Raw genomic sequence first — 21,467 nt, 5'->3', positions numbered from 1 at the left:
TATTAGGCTGGATGCTGTTCGTGTTGAATTCTGACTGGATTAAAGACGCAGACACCTGGAAGTGAATGCGTAGCACTTCCTTTTGCTCTGTGGTCTGTTTTGTCATGAGCTGCGCTAAACTGAGAAAGATTTTAAAACTTGAAAATCCTCAGAAATGTAATGACAGTTGGCTTTTTTTTTCTTCTTTTTTTGTCAATGTCCTACAAGCTTCCTTACTTAACAGTAAGGGCAAACGTATTTTTTGATTTCAACAAACTAAACCCCAAATAGGTTATTATCAATAGTTTTTACTTAACTTAAACATATCTGAAATTATTTTTTATTGTTTTTAAAGTTTTAAAATGTGTAAAATTGCTTTTTTACACACCAAATTCTAACAGCTATGTTCTATAGAATTCAATAACAAAAATCAATATAATTTAAATCGGGAAATGAAGGTTTTATAATATATTATGCATTTTCCAAAAAAAAAAGCAAAAAAAAAAGAACTTTAGTGTAGTGAGCTAGGCAGGGTGTGTTCACATTTAATTGTGAATTATATAGGCCTAATGCCTTACTAATCAATTAATGACACATTTACCTTTCCCATGGTGTCGTTGCATTCCTGTATTTTGTACATACAGAGTTTTAATGTCCTAAGTTTGACAATTTTTGTATCTAGCCTTTGAACATTATTCAGAAAAAGACCCCATGAAATCAAGATACCTATAATTTGTTTTTCTCTTGCCCCTGGTGAAACTTTGCCCTGGAGCAACCCCAATATGGTGGGTTGGGGGCAGAAAGGACAGTTCTAATTGATCATGTTTCTCCCATCCTTAGCATTACACTGATGTTGATAAAAAGTATAAAGTGGTGTATTATAATGTTAAATGAACACAAAATGGGCCAGGTCAGAACTTGAATGGGGGCCCTGAAGAGTACTGAATGTTAGAAAGTGGTGTTGGTGGCACAGTAGAAAGCACTTATCCCTCTAGGGCAAAACTCAATGCCCCAAGCTGTTCTGTGAGGCCGTGCTGAGGTGTTGTCACTCAGGTCATTCAGGTTCTGACATTGAAGATCCCATGGCAGTTAAAGAGCTGCAAGGGTGTTGAACCTGGTCACCTGATCAAATTACAACAAAAGTCAAAATTCTAACCTCAGTAAATACTCCCTAACCCTAACCGAATCCCTAACCCTCATTAATGAGCACCAAGACTTCCCAGAAAATGTAAGTGGACATGACCTAAAATATCTTCAGTCTTTGCATGGAGGCATGAACAGCAAGCTAATACAGTCACTCTATGAGGTAGTTGTACATTGAGGGTCAAGTTATTGATCAGCCTCAATGGCAGGAGACATGCTTGTCAAAAGTTCAGGGTGAAGAATAACACTCACATTTCTTACATGGGACCCAGGGATAACATGACACCCATGTAGACAGGCCAGGACTAGCTAAGCAAATGTTTTGGACCAACGTGCATGACCTCTGTCATACCCTTATTGAGTCGTGGGCAATGTTGTGCTGGCAGGACAGAGCAGTTAAATGAGTGCCTGTGATTGTTCAGGTGAGAGAAATGGAAATCGTTGCCACGTTATCTCAAGAGTAGCAAGACCAAGCCAGTGAGTCAAGAATTGTTTGGTACATACCTTAATATAGTAATTATTCTAATGTTAAACAAATAGCAAGAAACCTCTTATCCCAATTGGCTAATGCAATGTCACGTGGCTAAAAATAGTTTGTGACAAAATGGCAGACAAATTATTTCTGGATGAATACTGGATTTATTCACAGAGGGGCTGAGACAGGAAAACACAAATTTAGAGTGCTGTTATAGGCCCAGACCGGACACTCTGACATACCACAAATTTGATTGAGTTGTGAACTTTTTAAGCTGTTTTAATTACTAGTTTTAGTAAAATTGACAGTTCAGTTCCCTTTCACACACATTGTGTAGATTGTACATTTCAGTAAAACTGTGTTGTTTCCTGTAGTTATACTTTATGATTGTTTGAAATTAAGGATACAGTTAACCATCATTTACCAAACTTATATATTTCCCCAGTCCATATTTCAGTATGCTTCTAATGTTTGGTGCATTTAAATGCACGTAACTATACATTTATGATGGTATACCACTGTAAAGGGAGTTTTAATCCACCCTGAATAAAAGAGGGCAGTTCCAAAATGCTTTCACTGCATCAAACTTTTCACATAACCTGGTCTTTTCACTTCCATTACTGCTAAATAAACAGCTTCATCTATTTTTAAATTGAGATATCGCCTTCAGGGCACTCTGGCACTGTACCAATTTAAAAACCACATTCTATCATAACACATCTTTTAAAAAACGGGTATAACGGCTTGTAGTGCTTTACTGTGCAACCTCTGGCGACTATGATGCAAAGCTCTTACATTTCTTGATATGGCACAGTCTGATTGGCTTGCCACTAATGACTTGTTACTTTAGTACAGGCTTTTCAAACCTCACAGAATTGTTGTTCTATGATACAGTATCTACATTACAATCAGAAGTGAGTGTGTGGGACAGTGACGGTTCAATTAAGTAACCTCACTTCAGCATGGGCGAACTGGCTGTGAAATTATTATTTCATTCCCTAAACAAACTTTATTCACAGTATAGTAATTGCAAGGTATCAAGGTAAACATACATTTACATTTCTACAAATCAAACTGTTTTCCCTTCCTTTAAAAACATACTTGATTTGTTTATAGTCTGACTCTTTTACAGACTGGTTTCGTTCATCAGGTACATTTTTGTGTTTCATTCCTTTATTTTGTTTCCCAGGGTTAACATCTCACCAGTAAAAAAACATTTTTTCTCTTCAGCTGTCTGTAGCTTTTCCTAACTTTGCATATTGGCTCACCATGCTTTTGCCATGTAGATGTCTTTATTGATCCCGGAAACAAAGCATGTAACACTGTGTGATCTGCATTCTGTTTTTCTGTTTTGTATTTCTTTAAAGTGAATGGTCTTCTGGCAGTAAACATGAGCTTTTTATCAGAAAGAGGGGACAAAGCTCACAGTTAAACTAACAAAAAGTAAAGCATAAATGGGGTTTAACTGTGAGAGTAATGGTATTTCAAACAAAATTCACTGGAACATTATTTAGACAGACTGGACAAACTGTGGGGTTTCTCTGCTGAAAGTGAGTGTCTAGGTACTCAATGAAAAATGAAGCAGCGTAGGGGAATGAAATAAAGAGACAACCTTTACTTCACAACAGACTGGTTTACAATTAGGAGCTACTGCAAAAGCTTGCATCTTGCCTTGTAAAAAAATTGAGGTAAAGTGAAATCTATTTAGAGAACCTAAATGTGATGGACATTCCTTAAAACAAGTTATTCATTGTCTGTCTCTGTCTGTATTACACACTGAACATTTTTACACACTGTGGGCACTGTTTCTGATCGCTGTCATTTTGAATTTACACCATTCAGGGCGTGAATGACAGTGATATTCTTGTTGCATTGACATCTCCATCATCACTAACAAATGTAGATTTTTCACAGAAGCCACGCGAAGTTTCCACATGACTTTATATTCACACTGTTATTTATTATTCTGTGAATTCCACTTTTAGGCAATGGAAGGGCCGTAAACAATATAGTTTGTTTGTTTGTTTAAACCAGAACCTTCTAAATCAGGAAGCACACACAGTACACATCTTCTCATGTGGTTTCCAAGGAAATCATTTGGTAGGTTACATTACTTTTCCTCTTTTCTCTGTCATGCAGGCCAATTAGATTATATCCGCCTGTATACATTGTATCCACATTTAAACTTAATTAATACCAATTTTATTTTTAAACTCAGCAACAGATTGACGCAGCACTGCTAATGAATGTCGGCAATACCTCCCACACTACCCGGAGAATGGAGGGTTCCGTATATTTATAGAAGCCTTCAAAATGAGAAGGCCGGAGAAAAAATAGCCGTTGCCATGCCAACTGTGCTTGGCTACTCTGTCCTAATTCATTACAGATCTCTTTTTTAATATGTATTTGTGTGATGTGTTGCCTTCCAACAATTGGGGTATTCAAACAAAGAACTCAAAAAAATGCATTCAAAGTTTAAATGCTTGAAACGAGTACTGTACAGTATAAGAATCATTTTAATCTGCAGTTTAGTTTAGTTTAGTCACTTTGTGCCCACAGGCCATTACAAGCAGAAGTGGCATATATCTACCAGATAGAGTATATATGGAGTTTTGTCTTAAAAAAAGTTTTAACCATAAAGATGAACTTTTATACCACTTCAAGAACTACAGGTTTCCTGTACACTGTATATGGTTTGTGGTGATCAAGTTAAATTTCTGCACTGGTATCCTGCAAGAATGCAAACAGCACTTCAGTCAGTAATGCTTGTGCAAAACACAGACAATGCCATGCAAATCTACCCCACTTAATATAACACCACAGACTGGCTGTGTCTCATTCGACCGTATTCATGAGGTTCCCAAGAAGACAGCAGGGAAGCACCCCATAACATGATTACAGGTGTAAAGGCTCTGCAGCAATATCCACTAAAATTATTATTTGTATTTTCTCGAATGAAAGCTAAATCTGCTTGTAACTGGATTGTAAACAAGTCATGTATAGATTTAGTGCGCTGACGACTAAATTATGGAGGAGTGCAGTAAATCTACTTCAGTTTTAGTAAAAAAAAAAAACTAAATGGTGGGATTGTGGGACCCTAATTTCGGAAAGAAATGAAAGCTAATGACCAAAATTAAAAACCACCACCAAAAGAACATGCAATAGCAGTGTGGAGTAGTGGTTAGGGCTCTGGACTCTTGACCGGAGGGTTGTGGGTTCAATCCCCAGTGGGGGACACTGCTGTTGTACCCTTGAGCAAGGTACTTTACCTAGATTACTCCAGTAAAAACCCAACTGTATAAATGGGTAATTGTATGTAAAAATAATGTGATATCTGTATAATGTGAAATAATATATAATGTGATATCTTGTAACAATTGTAAGTCGCCCTGGATAAGGGCGTCTGCTAAGAAATAAATAATAATAATTCTTGTTAATTTTCTACACTTCCATTACATTAACGTAATTCACTGGAATTCCACTTGTCTTTTTCACATGTGATAATATTTAAAAGTTCCCCTAATTAAACAACTAATAAAACAAGGGCTGTATTAAACATGTTTTGCTTAAAAACAGATAAAAAGCTTTCTGTTTCAACAGGCTCTCAGAACAGCTCTCTCACTCTCCACACTAATTACACAGTCAATTGTTCTAATCTCTGGTTTGAAACACCCTTATCTGAAGCCTCTCTTATCCAACAGCATCCTTTTTATAACTGTTTTTCACTTTATCTGATGTGTTAGTCTTCATTTCCCCATAATCTAAGGCTCAATTATGCTGAAGTTGACTTTGGCCATGCTGCAAGACCAATGCATTTGCAATGTTATAATGAACACGTCAGCATTGCCAGTAGCATTTGTTTCTTCTGCTTCCTGCTTCCTGTTATCAAATGGTTCCTGTACATGATTCCATTACCATAACCAGCTTAACAAGGTCCTAAATGCTCTGAACAGAACAGCAGCTCTCTGCAGCAGAACATCATTATCAGCACAGTCACCTGGGGGCTAGTGAAGCGGAAACAAAGTGAAGTATTTTGTATTCGTTTTAAAGTTTGTTGACCTGGGGCTTTTAAGAAAGGGAGGCATTCCATTCTCAAGCCACAATCTGAACACTATTGTTACGTGTGCCTCTTCTTTCGACAAGTCTTTATCAATGTCTTCAATGCTGGAATGACCTTTGATTCGTATACCTATATCACTGGATGATGCTGTAAAAAATACTTTTAAAAAGGTACTGGGTGTGTCTATGTATTTATGGCCAGATTTAGCACCATTAACAAATCGCCTAATACATTACCACAGAATGGCCAGTTTGCCCAGGTATAATAGGCTCCCTTTCAATTTGAAGATGACCGCCAAACAATACTTGGGATATGCCTGCGTGTCAGGTATTTGCTGAGCATTTTATATCAAAGCTGCCAATAGGCCTTTCCGCCGAGTGACGTCCTCGGTCCCGCCTCCCGAGGAAATAAATAGTCACTGCACGGAGACGTCAATCTCTTTTGCCTTTCACAAACAGGTAGGTAAGGTGAGTATAATACTAACATCTTCCAGTTGCGTGATTGACTCTTTTAGAGCTCCTTCTTCGAGTTTTTGTGAGTTCCCTTGCAATTTATTACTGGAAGTAGGCTTTCCACTTCACCAGAATCAGAAACTCGGCAGCTGAAGGCTGATCTAACTCTACGCAACTGCGTTTCGGTAATAAATAAATAAATAAATAAATAAATAAATGCATAAATCTTTCTTCAACAGCCTACATCGCGTAGCGATTGTAGTCTGCTTTCTACCCTCTGCAGCTTGCTGCATGTGCCTTTCTATAATATTCCTCTGCTTTTTGCAGCTGTAAAACAAAGAGAAGGGAAAACACGACTCTCCAGCAAGTCCAGCCTCGTTCTGCAGCTGCTGTTGACTCGAGGGCTCTGGGCTACTTTGGCACAAGCACCCGCTGTGTGCAGCCTAGTGCCCCTACTACAGGTTGTTAGTTACTATTGTTTTTTGGTTATTGCTTACAGTAAAAAAAAAAAAAAAAAAAAAAAATCCTCACACTCCAGTTTACTGCAAGCTATGTGCTGCACCGGTGGAGGGCTCCACGACATCCAGACGCCATCTTAGGTGCTCCAGTCCACTGCAAGCTACACGCTGTTACTGCTTGTGTGACTGCAAGCAGCCCAGACACAGACACGCAGCCCAGTACCTTGGTGCTTTGCCCTCAGTACTTGGTGCTCGGTGCTTCGGCGCCCCAGTGCACTAAAGCCTCGACACCTGGTGCCTCGGCGCCCTCAGTGTTCAAGCGCTTCCTAACATCTGTGGTGTTCTGTACTATTTGCGCCAGATCCAAAGAGAAAACCTTGTACAATAGAATGGCGCAATTCACAGACGAGACCCTTGCAGCTAGCCTGGGAGAGCCGTCTTTGGCCTCGGGATCTCAGGTCTCCCCCCTCTGCCAAACCTCGAGCCCAGCACACAGTATACCTTGCGCGCAGGCTACAGCCCATTCATCCCGCAAGCACTCTAAATTCCCCTCGAGGGGTAGAAAGAGAGCGAGGAATGTGGATCAGGCGAGGGACATTGCCGAGTCCCTCGCCTGATCCAGCTCCACCACCAGCACCTGCCCCAGAGCAGACTCTGGCTTCGCCGGTGGTCGCTCTGGATGTCTAAGAGCAGGACATGGTGATGAGCGCGGAAGAACAGGATGCGCTTTCTATAGTGGCTTTCTGGGATGCGGAGTCCTTCTTATGGGGAGAGACTCAAGACCCTAACCCAGGTAATGGGCCCCAGCTCTGAGCTTGCCTCAGAGCTTGAGGTTCCACCATCAGCTGACAGTGTCTCGCCTATGTTGGGAAGCGCTACGCTGGTGGAGGCAAGCCCCTCACCTGTGAGAAGGCGTAAGAATGGGAGTGATTTTCAGTCGTCAAGTAGTGATGACAGACGCATCCAACTCTGGTTGGGGGGCGGTCTGGGCAGTCAGAGGAGTCCGCGGATCCTGATTGGGTCGCTGGACATCCCTGCATATAAACACGCTACAGCTGAAAGTGGTTCACCTTGCGTTGCAACATTTCCTCCCTGTGCTCCGCAACCAACATGTCCTTGTCCGCATGGACAACGTGTCAGTAGCTGCGTACATGAACCACCAGGGAGGGCTTCGGTCCCTGGGATTACACTGCATAGCCTTTCAGCTACTGATCTGGGCACAGAGGCACCTACTGTCCCTCCAGGCTGTACATCTCCTGGGAGTGGTGAACTGGGCAGCAGACCTCCTCTCCAGGGAGACCACCCATTGCCCCCCTGTGGTTCTCTCTCCGCAGCTGCGGCGGTCCACTAGGTGTCGATGCCCTAGCGCACGAATGGCTCAAAGCGCTTTTGTACGCTTTCCCACCTGTACCGCTGCTCCCTGCCTTCCTCAAGAAGGTCAGGAGAGACCAGGCGACAGTTCTCCTGATGGCCCCCAGGTGGCCCAGGAGAATCTGGTTTTTGAACCTCTGCCAGTTGCTGTGAGGCCAGCCCTGGGAGATCCCGCTATGCAAGGATCTCCTCAGTCAGACGAAAGGCACCCTCTGGCACCCAGAACCGGGCAGACTCCAGCTGCGGGTCTGGCCCCTGAACGGGACTGTCTGTCCGCCTTAGGGCTCTCAGACGCAGCAGTTTCTGCAAGATCTGCTAGAGGTGGGTAAATCCCTCTCTTCATTGACAGTGTATCTAGCAGTCATATCTGCTTGCCATGTTCCCATCGACTCAGTATCCCCGGGCGCTCATATCCTGGCGACCCGTTTTCTAAAGGGTGCTCGGCGGTTATGTCCTCCTATAAAGGACGTCCTCCCCGAATGAAGTCTAGACGTGGCACTCGAGGCTCTCACTAAGGCCCCGTTTCAGCCCATATATTCCATAGAGCTGAAGTATCTCTCTATGAAGACAGCCTTTCTATTAGCTGTCACCTCCGCTAAGCGGGTCAGTGAGCTACAGGCTCTGTCAGTGCACGTATTTGGGACAATGGAAACAGGGTGTCGTTATGCACGAACCCTGCTTCCTCCCTAAGGTGAGTATAGCGTTTCACTTGAATGAATCAATGGAACTAGAGGCTTTTCATCCTAATATTGGGATGGGCCAGATCATGGCAGTAACACAGTGTTTCAAGGGATGTTAATCCATTCAGTCATTAATATATCACAGAATTGGTGCAGAGAGGTACAGGTGTAGGTAAAGGATAGTTAAGATGAATGTCCAATGGACCTAATAAAGTGACCAGCAGTGTATAAGCCCAGTATATGCATTGACTAGTATTTGCCATTTCACCTGCTAATTGAAGCCTGCTAACAATCTACCAGCAAACAGAATAGCTTTCGCCTGGCATCATATTATTACAACTGGAATAACAACAGCATATTCGTGTAGACAGGTCTAGAATGGTGTCAAGCTTAGAGCTCCCTCTTCTGGACACTGCTATTATTGCAGCATGTCCGACCAGCTGCTATCTGTCTGACTGGCATTTTCCCCTTTCACTGTGGCTACATGTCGGCTACTGTGGAAAATAGACAGATATGTAGACAGTTAGGCAGAGTCCCTTTTTATTTGCTCCAGTTTCCACACCCCAGGCTCATGATTTAGACAGAGATGTAACATCCACCAAATAGTGCCACTTTATATTCCTACCACAGGCAGCAAGATTGTGCTCGCTTAAAAAACCATGCTTTCATATTCTGCAGATAGGAAGGTTTACGTCGATAGCTAGTGCAATAATTCCAATGCAAGTCTCACGTGTGCAGTGTGGAAAACATGAATTTTTATTTTGAAATATACCACCTGGTACCATCCTAGGAGAAAGAGAGAGTTCAGTTTGCATGTCTTGTATCAAAGCGAAGCACCTTTTGCCTTTATAGTTTAATTAACCAGGATATACTTGTTGAAGGCCTTGAAAATAGTCCTTTGTCTTTAGTGAATCGTGAACGGATTCAACGCAGGTAATTCTTCTAGGTGGTTTCTTGAGCAGGCGTTGTAAGCCTGCAAATATTTTAACAGCATCTACTTTTTTAAACAGCTTTGGTTTTTGTCTCATGCAAGCATTATAAAGCAATGAAGGCGAAGCCTAAAAAACTGCTTTCCTTTTTATTAACATTTACCAAACCCCTCTGCACGTGGTGTAACTGAGAAGGACTGGGTCCCAGTGGACAGAGGTCCATATCTGGATAAATAAGCACACTGTGGAGCGGGCCCATTAGTCGTGCAGTACCACAATCTCAAACTGCATAGGCGAATAAAAAAACTGCATATCCTGTGTTCTTTTCTAACATGGACAAATTGCCTAATACACTACCACAGAATGGGCAGTTTGCCCAGATATAATGGGTTTGTATTATATAATTTCATCTTAATATAGGGAGACACTTTTATGCATGAATTCATGCATAAAATAAATTCACAGCTCTTGTTTAGAGCATTTCCTTCTTGTTTGTGTTGTATATTTTCTGAATTATATAATTTAAAACTAATAAAAAATAATTCAAAATTTTCTGCAGTTATTTTGCCTCTTACCCATCTTCACAAAACTCAGATTCAATGCAATCAGTTTTAGTGCTGAAGGATAAACAGTAAAACTGTTGAAGTGTATAGTATAGCAGCCATATACATTTGCAATAAAAGGGATCATGTGGAATTAGCTCAAATTAAGAGTAGGGGGTTGCTATTTCAGGAGGCTAACAAGTTATTTGTTTGTGATGCATTTCGGTGCCAATGAAAGGTATGGATTAGGTTCTCTCTGTTCATTCAGACCAAGGTTATGCAGAGAACAAAGACTAAACTACTTTCATTTGTGTCCCACTCAAACCTCTTACTTACATCCCCCCGTCCCCGCCTACCAAAAGACAAAAATATACAAACATACAAACAAATAAAACTCCATGGTAGATTTGCAATGGATCCAGTCTGGACACTTTATTGTAGTCAACTGAAAAGTCTGGAAACTGTTCTCCAGGCTACACAGAAGTAGCAAAAACAGACATACAAAATTGTATTTATTTTTTTTTAAGAGGAAAAAAAGGGTTTATGGGTAAATCACATTACACAGCTACACTCGATTGGTCCCATTTCTACTGGCTATGACACTCAGCGACACGTACCCAGCCAATCACAAACACTGTTACTGAATCAGGGCCAGAAATGCCCGATATATACTTGCTTTGAACCCTAACCCTTTCAATAGCCATGACCCCTTTCTGGAATATTACTGGCTTGAATACAAACTGGATAACCATTGAATTCAACTCACTTTTTAGCTGGAGAGGTAAGATTTTGTGAAATAAACACAACGTGGAGAAATCCTTTAAATGAGCTGCAATTGCGCTGAACATTCACTTTGTTTCTTAGTTCCTAATGTTTCTCTCCTATGAAAACGTTAAATCGAATTGGGCTCCAAAAGTTGCCATTCAATTCCTGTAACTTTGTCACTAGGCTACAAGACCATTTTCTTTCCTTTTTGACGTTTTACTGGCGGCACTGTAGTTTTTGTATCCTATTTCAAAGCCTGTAAGAGATCTACAGAAATTAATGACACTGCTATCATGGGAGGAGTGCGAGGAAGTTGTCCTAGATTCTCTGTATCAAATACCGATCCATAAGAGGCAAGCGTTGGTGTGTGTTTTATTGAACAATAGGTCTTAATTCACGTAAGGCATCTTTATCCTCCCTATAGTATTCCATCACTGATCAAAGACACAGTAAGCCCCTTTGATGAATCTGAACTAATCCAGTTCCCATTTCTGAAATCTGAAGGCATGGCCTTTCAAGGCGCAGAAGAGTTTGAAAAAAAGGGGATACTGATGATGAGAAAGGAGACATATAAAATGAAGCAGGCACATTCATTTACAAAAATGTTACACTATTTTTGTCTGTTCCATTCAATACAACACTAGGTTTCATGCAGTATTTTTAACACCTTCCAAACTGAAGTTTTCAGTCCAAACAGCCTACTTTGCATCCTTGCTTTATTACAGGTAACAGTGCACATCTTGCACATCTTATTTCCCCTTCTTAGTAATAGGGGCTTTGTCACATCAGCTTCAAGATGTTATTCTGTATGCAGTTCCTTTAGGAAAACACCCTCCCCCAAAAAAGAACTTAGACGTTTTACTTCAGCTCAGCAGCATGACTTTAATCAACAGGTCAAATGCCGACTCAGGAATGCAGCATCCACCGGTAGTGATCTCCTCTTGCACTCTCTTTAATTAACACGTTACCGGGTATCAGCCCACATTAAGCAGCTAATAAAAGAATACAACACATTCAGTTGACATGGTTGACTTTTGTAAAATTATGAGCTCTCAAAAAGCAGGGAAGAAAGTATCTCTCTATATCGCATAATTATTATATAATCTTTAAACTCTAACAGACTAAAAATTGACTAACAGGCTCCACAATACTGCATATTAGTTACTCAATTTGGGCTGGCACTGTTCACAGCAAGGACACAGTCCCTTTACTCCACTGGAAAAACAAACTTCATATGCAGTCAGATCTGCACAGGAAACTCAATATATGCAAGTAGTCTACTTTATTATTATTTTTGCTTTTGTTTTTCTTGATTTTTCGCAACAGTAATCATTAAGGCAACATGGTTAAAAAAATGAAATTGGTTTAATTGAATTATTTTAAGGAAACTGCCTCTAAATCTAACTGTACACATCTATATATAGGTTTTATTATATATATATACTTGTTGACATTGGACTGGGACAGTATTTTAAAAGAGAGAGAGAAAGAAAAATCCTCAAACTGCAAGGCAAACTGCAAGTAGAATGTTGTATTTACAGCGGCTTACCAGTTACAGAAAAGACAGGACTGGGTCCCAATCTCACTGGAACAGCAGGTATGGAAAAAAAACAACAGCAGTGTACACAAATAAATGCAGTTTCAATGCTGAACATACATGCGTATGAAACTACTAAGTCTTTCAATATGATACCGTTTGCTTTGATAGTTTGCCTTGCAGTACTGAAAATCCTTTTCCTTCTCTGAAAAAATACAGATCTAATACTTATCTCATGATTCTTTAACTGATAACTTCAGAAGGCAGCTCTCGGTAAAACAGAATCCAAAAAAAAAAAAAAAAAAAAAAAAAAAAAAAAAAAAAAAAACAGGGTGGGGGGGTTACAACAATGAAGGGAGGACAAACACAAATAGCCATGCCATCATTTTCTTTTTAAACAAATATTGGATTATACAACTTGTGTTTCTCTCGCCAGCCACGATGTTCTTACTCTGCAGTACAAATTCATTCTTTTGGATGGTGATGCTGTTCTTTCGTAAACAAAGGAAAAGTTGTGGTATCACTTTGGTACAGTAGGGGGCGTAGTAGTAGTCGTAGGTGGTGTACTGTATAGCTGCTGATTCGGTTGGTGGTTGATAACTCAGGTCGGGCCTCTCCCAATGTGAGGGTGATGCTGCTGGCGGGATTAATCCTTCCACTCCTTCTTGATGTTGAGGTTCCACTCCCAGGACAGATGGTCGTGTTTGTCGTCGTCTGTGAATTTCGATTTGATGTTGTAGGTGCCCCTGGCCAGCATGCCCTTGGGCGCTTCCTCCAGCGGTGTCAGAAACTCATATTCTTCGGGGCGCGGCCCGTAGCTGCCCACCATGTAGTCCGTCTTGTCAACTGCATCAAAACGGAACACAAAAGATGTAGCAACACATTAGAGCTAGGACAAACAAACCACACGTACTATACTGTAGACACAGAACAGGGCTTCTCTCCTGTTTTTCAGTAACTTGGTGAGGAATTTTACTGCCAAGACATTTCTCTGCTGGAATCGCGTGCTACATATTACATCAACTAATTCTGAGAAACAACATTTCATCTGAATTTTCACAGCAACACAAACTTGTTTGGCCTTGTGTAAAGTAATTGGGAAAGAAATGAGACGGACAGGAAACAGCAGCTAGTACAGTTCAGAGTGCTACGATTCCTTCAAATTAGTCTGGTACAAACTGAAATGCTTATATTAGGAGTAACATTCTTCCCAGAGAATTCTGGGAACAAGTTCTAGATACAACCACTCACAACTAAAATGTGTACAAGATTAAATCTTAGGAGATATGCATTTACACATTAAAATCCAAGCACAGGAAAATGGGCTCGAAGCCCTAAAGTATCAAGACAGTAACATTTATCTTTCGGAAATTAGCTACTGTTAGCAAGTTTTGTTTGCTTACTTAAAAAAAAAAAAAAAAAAAACAGAACTGGGACTGACTGCTGAGTGGTAAATTCTGCCTCGCAGGAATTCAAACTCTACTGGAGTTGAGGCTGTGTACATATGGATGACAGGATCCTTTCAATGAAAATGTGCATGTTGGTAGTTTTAGGTTTTTAGCGGAATGTAAATTGTAAAATTGTAAGAAACAGGATTGCGTGCCTGCTATCCCCAAAAGGTCTCAATGGTTAAATCCTTCAGGACGAAAAGTTTAAAATAAAAAATAAAAATAAGTTAATATAAAATGGAATTGCACTTGATGGATTTAAGTTTTGGATGCAGCTTTTCTAGATTGTTAAAAACCAAAACACCCTATTAATCAAATTCAAGTTTCTTCAAAAAACAAAACAAAACAAAAAAAAACACACACTCCAGTAACTCATTAGTCAAAGCTTTGTGAATAGGGCATGACAGAGGCAATGTAAGAGGCACTTACTCTTAACGCCTTTCCTGTAGGTCTGTTGGACGTACTTCAAGCCTGAGACAATATCTCTGTTAACCTGTAAAGAAACAGATATATTGGGTCACAATACATACTGCATCTTGAGAACTGCTTATGTTTCTGTGATATTGTATATTCTTTAGCTCAAGTTCACTGTAAAATCTAGGGATCTATGGATTTGCCTGTCCGTATGGATGTCACACTTACATTTGTACATATATTTAATGAAACTTGGATGTTATTGTGTGTAACAGAATATGAATATATGGGATATATTTTTCACTTGTACATACTGTATCAGAAGGTCCAAATTTAGAATTTACAACTGTGGCGGGGTACATTCCTTCTAATTATCCCCAACCACTTAGTGTTGAATTGTAGAGAATTACTGATTAAATTAATGAGGTGTTCCAAACTGCTAAGACTGCAACGGCAGGGCACTGTTCACTTCCTTACCTTAAAACTGATTTTAATCTTGTACTCCACTCCCTCCTTCAGGACAAACGACTGCTTCTTAAAGACTTCCAGATCACCTGCAAACAGACACCTCATTGAGAAGCTCCAAGAATTCGACTTTATCTTTTACCTCCCAGGAGTACAGCACTCGCACACTAGTGCAAAATCTAATTTGAGAAAAGGAGCAGTTCAATTATTGTAGCTCCTTGCTAGTTTAAAACGATCCATTATTGCATTATTTTTTGCGCTTGCTTTAAAACAAGGCTGCATGAAGTCACATTTTCTGGAAATCCATTTCTATATTGTTTGCAGTTCTTCCAGAGAGTTTATTGTTTCAGGCGATAAATGGACATCTGAATCAGTTTTACTAGCTTAAAGTTGCTGTATACGTTGGACGAAGCTTGCATTAATAGCTTAAACAATTAAATAAACTTACAAAAGTTTAGTCTTCAATTGTCCCTGTTCCATGTTAAAATCATTTGTTCAGTTTCAACAAAAAACATGGACTTCGGGGGGGATGGGGGGTTTTGAAAGAACAATGATTTGTAAATTTCATAGAATACTGGCCGTTTGACCAGCATTATTTGACTGGGTATTTATGTAATGAAGAGTTGGCCAGGATATTATAAAGTGAGGTAGAGAAAAAAAAAAAAGAAAAAAAAATTCAAATTAGCAGCTGCCTCCCACAATACATGATCGGAGCAAGTACAATTAACAGGATCTAGGAGCAGCTTGTTTGTGCTGCACTGCATGTTGTTGAGAAATAAGACAAAATCCTCAACAAATCAATTACATACAAATGCCCTTTGACTAGGAGTTTAATAACCTGATTCCAATTCCCAAGTTTAAACTGTGTTAACCAAACCTCAAAACAGCATTTATAATTTATAATTTGTGTGTTATTTCCTTGATCAGTCCATCTATTTTTATCACCATCATCATTATTATTATTACATCAATAGAGCAATCAGGGCAAATACTGCAATTCTGAAAGTGTCTTCAGACTGTTGCGAAGCTAGAGCACACCTAGATGTCAGCATGTTCACTAAGGCAGCACTGCCATGAATGTTCAGTACATTTAGATGGTGTGTCAGGGCTCAACACAATGACATGCCAATCCACTATTTAGTCCTACAGCTATCAAATGTCATGTTGGACAGAGTGCAGGCATAACAAAGCTATAGCTCACAAATCAAGGTAACAGATACCATTGCATTGCAGCTACTCTATAATCTTAACTAGGTCACACCTGAGCTCCACAGACCTATATATAATTCACACTATTATATAATGCGCAATCATCACGTTTTGAAAACATAAGTGACACAAGTGAAATCACATGGTTTCAACATATGTTGATCATGCACCATTTAGGTAGTGTGCATTGTGGTGTTAATGAACAGTAAGGCCTGAAATGACGAACTACAGCTCAGATTTGGCTAATGAAGATGATAACTGCAATGCACTGGTTACGCCGATTAAGATTTAGCTTAATTACCAGTTTAATTTAATGCCTGAAATCTGTCAGCTGACATCTGGTGGTTGTAGGATTAAATAGTGGACAGGCAGGTGCTAATACAAGCCCTGTGTGCTCTGGGCAGACTCCCAGCATATGCTCTGGCAATTATACAACAGACAACACAAGTAATTAACTGTACATACATTTAACTGTTGGTGTTTCTTTAAGCTATAGCATCTAATACAGATTTTATTTATTTTTTTAAATGAAAGATTTATTTTTATTATTATAAAGAATCCAGATATAAAATCCCTGGAAGAGGCAATAGCAAGCTCTGGGATTGCAAAGCAATGACTAGCCTTTATTGTTTTTAGTTTCACCAGGCCATTACTTCATTCTGCCACGGGGGGGGGAGGCACTGCAGTTCTTTGACTGGTTTAAGCTGCATCCACACTGGACGCGAGTGAAAAATTCAAACGGGAGTATCCACACCAGCAGCGAGCGATGCCAGCAACGTCGCTTTGAGAATTTCGCTTCTCTAAAATAGAAAAGTTATTTCATGAGGTGCAGCAGTATCCATTATTATATGATTACAAATTGAACTACTACAAAGACATCCCGAAGAAATAATGTCTGGGTGGCTTGCAGGTGGTGCATTTAGCAGCACTGAGACATTTTCTTTCCGATTACGCAAGTTGCATAAAAATACGTTTATTAATATGCAAAATATTAAATATTTTTATATTTATACCAAATACCAGTAGGAGAGATTTCATCTTGAAGCTAGGCACAGCGCTTCAGCAGAAACATTGCAATCAGAAAACTGTAAAGCTGCAGGCTGCAGAAGCTCAACCTGGATTCTGTGCTGCACTGAATGAAACACGCAAGAGCTAACACATGTTACTTTTATTTTAAATTAAAACTACTTTAGTTTTTACAGTTTTGTATGTACATGTACCTGTTTACACACTAGTTTCTTTTGAAATTTTTATTTTATTATAGTTTTTCATTTTTTGAAGTAGTGTTTTATATGTGGTAAGTTAGAAAATAAACCTCTTTATGTTTAATTGTTAATTTAAATACAGCGTTTCAGCTGTGCAGAGGTTTAATATGATGTGCTTGACTAAAACTTGAGTTGTATCCGACAGTTGTCTTTCATTTTAATATCGATGTTGCTTAAAATATACCGTTATAATGACTGCCGCAGGGTTGGCTGGCTTAAATCAAGTCGATTTAAATCATGATTAAATCACTTGATTTAATTTTTTTTTTTTTTTTAATCATTGATTTAAATCATTGTTTCATTTACTACCTATTTTATATAGTTTCTCAAGGAAAAGACATAACAAGTAAGTTAAAAATCTTTTAACAGAAGCATCTTAAACTCTTACTGTCTATAAACAAACTGTTAGGGCTGTATTCTGATCACAGCGCAAATGCGCTTGCCCTCGATTCTGCGACGCTTAAATGGACTGAAATGGTATTCTGAAGACTTGCCTTGCCCAGTTATAGAGCGCCTGCCCCATCATTAACATTCGCCAAAGCGATTCTGATGACAGCGCAGTGGGGTCCCAAATAAACAACTGAGCACTGTGTTAAGACCGTGTTAAGGCTTATTTAGTGGTGCAATCAGGAACAATTCAACACACTATAAAAAAGCCTAATAAACAACTGCATGTGTTTTGACTGACAGAGGAAATCAAAGACAGAAAAGTAAGAAAGAAAGACTGGGATGAGAGGGGGATTTTTCTCTGGCATACTCCATTGCTAAATTCTTGTAGTTCACATATTGTAGTTCACATTTAGAGGATGCTACAATGATAAATAATTTGCTTTGTATTCATTTAAGATTGAGTAATTTAGTTTGGTATGTAACCATTCACAAACCACCACTTCCAACATTCTTAAATTTACAACTACGGTACTACAAAAAAATTCCATAATTAAAAAAATCAAATCAAACAAAAAAATAGATTTAAATAAAAAATCGGATTTTTTTGATAAAAAAAAATAATCAAAGAATCACCAACCCTGCCGGCAGCGGTTTTAGGTATGAGTATAACCGTGGCAGTTATAGTGTTAACTTATGGTAATTTTTGTGGCACATATGTAGAATAATATTGTCTGGCATTAGGTTTGAGTACTTAATTTAACGCTCGAGTACTCGAACACTACATTACTCAAGATTCCCATCCCTAATGTCTGGTCATTGTAATCAAAAGCAGTGTTTGTTAAGGGGCTCCCACGTGGCGCATCCGGTAAAGGCACTCTGCGTGGAGTGCAGGACATGCCTTATAGCCTGGAGGTCGCTGGTTCTGGTCCAGGCTATTCCACTGCTGACCGTGGACGGGAGTTCACAGGGGGCGCACAACTGGCCAAGTGCCACCCGGGTGGGGAGGGCCTAGGTCGGCCAGGGTGTCCTCGAGTCACCGCGCACCAGCGACCCCTGTAGACTGGCCGGGCACCTACGGGCCTGCCTGTAAGCTACCCAGAGCTGTGTGGTCCTCCGACGCTGTAGCTCTGAGGTGGCTGCATGGCATGCCCGCAGAGTGAAAAGAAGCGGACAGCTGATGGCACACGTTTCGGAGGACGCATGTGTCCGTCTTCGTTCCTCCCGAGTCAACATGGGGGTGGAAGCGGTGAGCCGGGTTAAAATAAAAATAATTGGATAATAGTTTCAAATTGGGGAGAAAATAAGAAATAATTGGCGATTCCAAATTTAAAAACAAAACAAACAAACAAAAAAAGCAGTCTTTGTTACATTTATTTGTATTCAAGTGTCAGATCCCATATATGTTCTTCGAACACAGACATCTGTTTCGATCAACTTTAAATGTGTTCTGTATTTCCTTACCTGTCAGGTCCAGGGTTAGAGGCAGAGGAGCAGTTTCACACACCAACGTCAGCTTTGTCACCTGTACATTCGGGGCATTGGGGTCAGCTGGAAAAACAAGAACATGCAGAAACAGACATTATAAAGAATTTCTGATACGATACAAGCGGTTCTCTGGATACAAGAAAACATGTACGTACAATATTACATACATGTAGAAAAAGACACCACCTTATAGCCCCAGAGATTGACATGCCCAATAACTTGCGCGTAAAAAAATGTCTCATATCACTTGGATAAGCGGCTCCTCAGCTACTGGGTGCTAAGTGAAACAAAGATAGCACAAATGTTGCTAAACCTTTCAATCACGCATCCACTATCTGCTGTGAGTAACAGAAGACAGACCACCCCCTCATTGCAGTCAAAGGAGGTCCAAGAACAGAGAACCCTGCCACTTTGCATGACAGATTGTAAACGTCAGCTGCATTCACTCACACCCCTATTGTGATTTCTCTGCACTGCCAACAGAGTTACCCTCCTGACCTCAGCTCACATTGGCTAGATGCCGTTCTCACGACAATACTGAATATTTAATTTGAGCTTCAAATAATAGGAACGTATTGTCATCGCCCAAGTTGATGGCAGATTGCAAAACCCAAACTACTTCCAATAACTGGAGAGCCATATAAAAGAAATCACCAGGTTTTCCTATACGTGTGCGGGATCCTGCTGAGTTGTATAGCAGTCCAGTTAAAATGTTACTGATCACCGTCTCAGATCAGATCTTGAAGAGTTTCCAATTGAAGCTCGCCTGGCATTCACTACCGAATTTAAGCTTTTCAAACTAAACAGACAAGGATGTAACAGTATGGAATACAATGCGTTCCTGGTTCTCATCAGTATCTCGGCTTGTGCAATCATGCTAACTGTGCTCAGATGAAGGTTTGTTTCAGTGTGGTCACTTGATCTGATTTTGTTATCAAAACAATCAAAAGAAACACAAGCTTGTTTCGTTCGCGCCAACTGCTGCCTTTTACAGCCTATTTCACAACAGCATTTGTGTAATCCAATCTTAAAACCTACTGTACACATGGCTTGCACATGTGGAGCCTAATTATTCCAACTCCTTCTCCCCCACACACACTTTATAGGTTTGAACTCGAAGCAGTGTACCAGTTACAATACACAAATAAGTAGAATAGTTCTTTCAAATTGACAGCAAGACTAAACCATTAGTACTGTACCTATTATGAATTGTTAATTTCTTCAGCTAATTACTGCTGCGTGTTAGACCAGACGTTCCCAACCTGTAGTTCAGAATATCCCCAGAACAAATATTTAGCTTTAGATCACCATTACATTTAATGGCTATTTAATGCGTCCTGAACATGTGTCTGCTTTGTTTAAAAAAGGATATTGTAATTTATTTTCTATTACTATTCAATTCAAAAGCAGATCAGTATAAAAAGTGCAGTAAACTGAAGCAAGTCTTGCAATGCAACACCAGGCAGGTTGTTGACAAGCCCTATGTTATTATTCAAAGTAGTTCAGTCTGCTCATGCATGTGCAAATACAAAGAGTAGGTTTCCAGAAGCAATGGCCATGAAGGCTGAGCTAAGGCAGGAGTGGAATTGACCTAGCAATGTCCATATGGCAAGCACTAAACGAGTGACCCAGTGTGAACAAACCTGCCACCTCTGTAGTCTCTTAAATATTATTGGGGGGAGGGGAGATGAAGCACTTCCCCATATTCAATGAGATAAAATACAAGTGAGCATAATCCAAGTCATTCTAAAAAAAGGACAATTTAATTGCTGTTTACACAAGTAAGCCTGCCTGTACAGTCAGTGATTCTGTAACTTTTAAAAAAGGAATAGAAAAAACTATTAAAACCATGATTCATCCCTCAAGTTTAACCACACCTTATGCAAAAATGCAAGCGCTCATGTGATGCTTTGTCACCCAGTGACCTCATGGTCTATGAATTTGATTTGGAAGCCTCTATGTTAAAGAGTGCGTTTGAACTGTGCTCACCCCATCTGAGATGATGCAGAGTTCCCAAAGAGCACTGGTCAGGCGGATTCCTACAGAGTAACATGAGAGCTGGCTTCAAAACCAGGCCAAGGGGTTTGGCTGCAAGCCCACCGATGATCAGGCTCACAGAAATATCCCGATTCCAGCAAGAAGCTGCCTTCAAGGCAGAGAAGGGAAAACATGGGTTTGAAAATAAATACATAAGATTTAAAAAAAAAAAAAAATCAAATCTGCCCAAAGGCTAATAAAATCCTGTTTTTCCCATAACGAAGGATCATATTTCTCCTGCATCTAAATAAAAACAGATTCTGATGGATCGTAAGCCTTGCTTTTTTTTTTTTTTTCTTTCTTTTAATGCATTTTTGTGCTGGGTGACCAGGAGGATTGTATTATGAAATATATAAAATAATG

General features: G+C 39.9%; 1 protein-coding gene across 1 annotated transcript in view; it reads right to left on the bottom strand.

Annotated features, from left to right (window-relative positions):
* Positions 1 to 12,895: 12,895 nt before the first annotated feature.
* Positions 12,896 to 21,467, bottom strand: part of LOC117424564 (rho GDP-dissociation inhibitor 1-like) — a 29,838-nt gene continuing 21,266 nt past the window's right edge. The window contains exons 3-6 of the mRNA XM_034041009.3: positions 19,044 to 19,130; positions 14,731 to 14,807; positions 14,269 to 14,332; positions 12,896 to 13,237 (exon numbers count right to left, since the gene is read on the bottom strand). Of these exons, the coding sequence (XP_033896900.1) occupies positions 13,038 to 13,237; positions 14,269 to 14,332; positions 14,731 to 14,807; positions 19,044 to 19,130 (428 nt within the window). The 3' untranslated portion in view covers positions 12,896 to 13,037. The remainder of the gene's footprint in view (positions 13,238 to 14,268; positions 14,333 to 14,730; positions 14,808 to 19,043; positions 19,131 to 21,467) is intronic.

The sequence above is a fragment of the Acipenser ruthenus genome, chromosome 19, assembly GCF_902713425.1.
Source record: "Acipenser ruthenus chromosome 19, fAciRut3.2 maternal haplotype, whole genome shotgun sequence".
Classification (NCBI taxonomy): domain Eukaryota; kingdom Metazoa; phylum Chordata; class Actinopteri; order Acipenseriformes; family Acipenseridae; genus Acipenser; species Acipenser ruthenus.
Note: the sequence above shows the minus strand (reverse complement) of the source record. Positions and strands in the feature narration are given on the sequence as shown.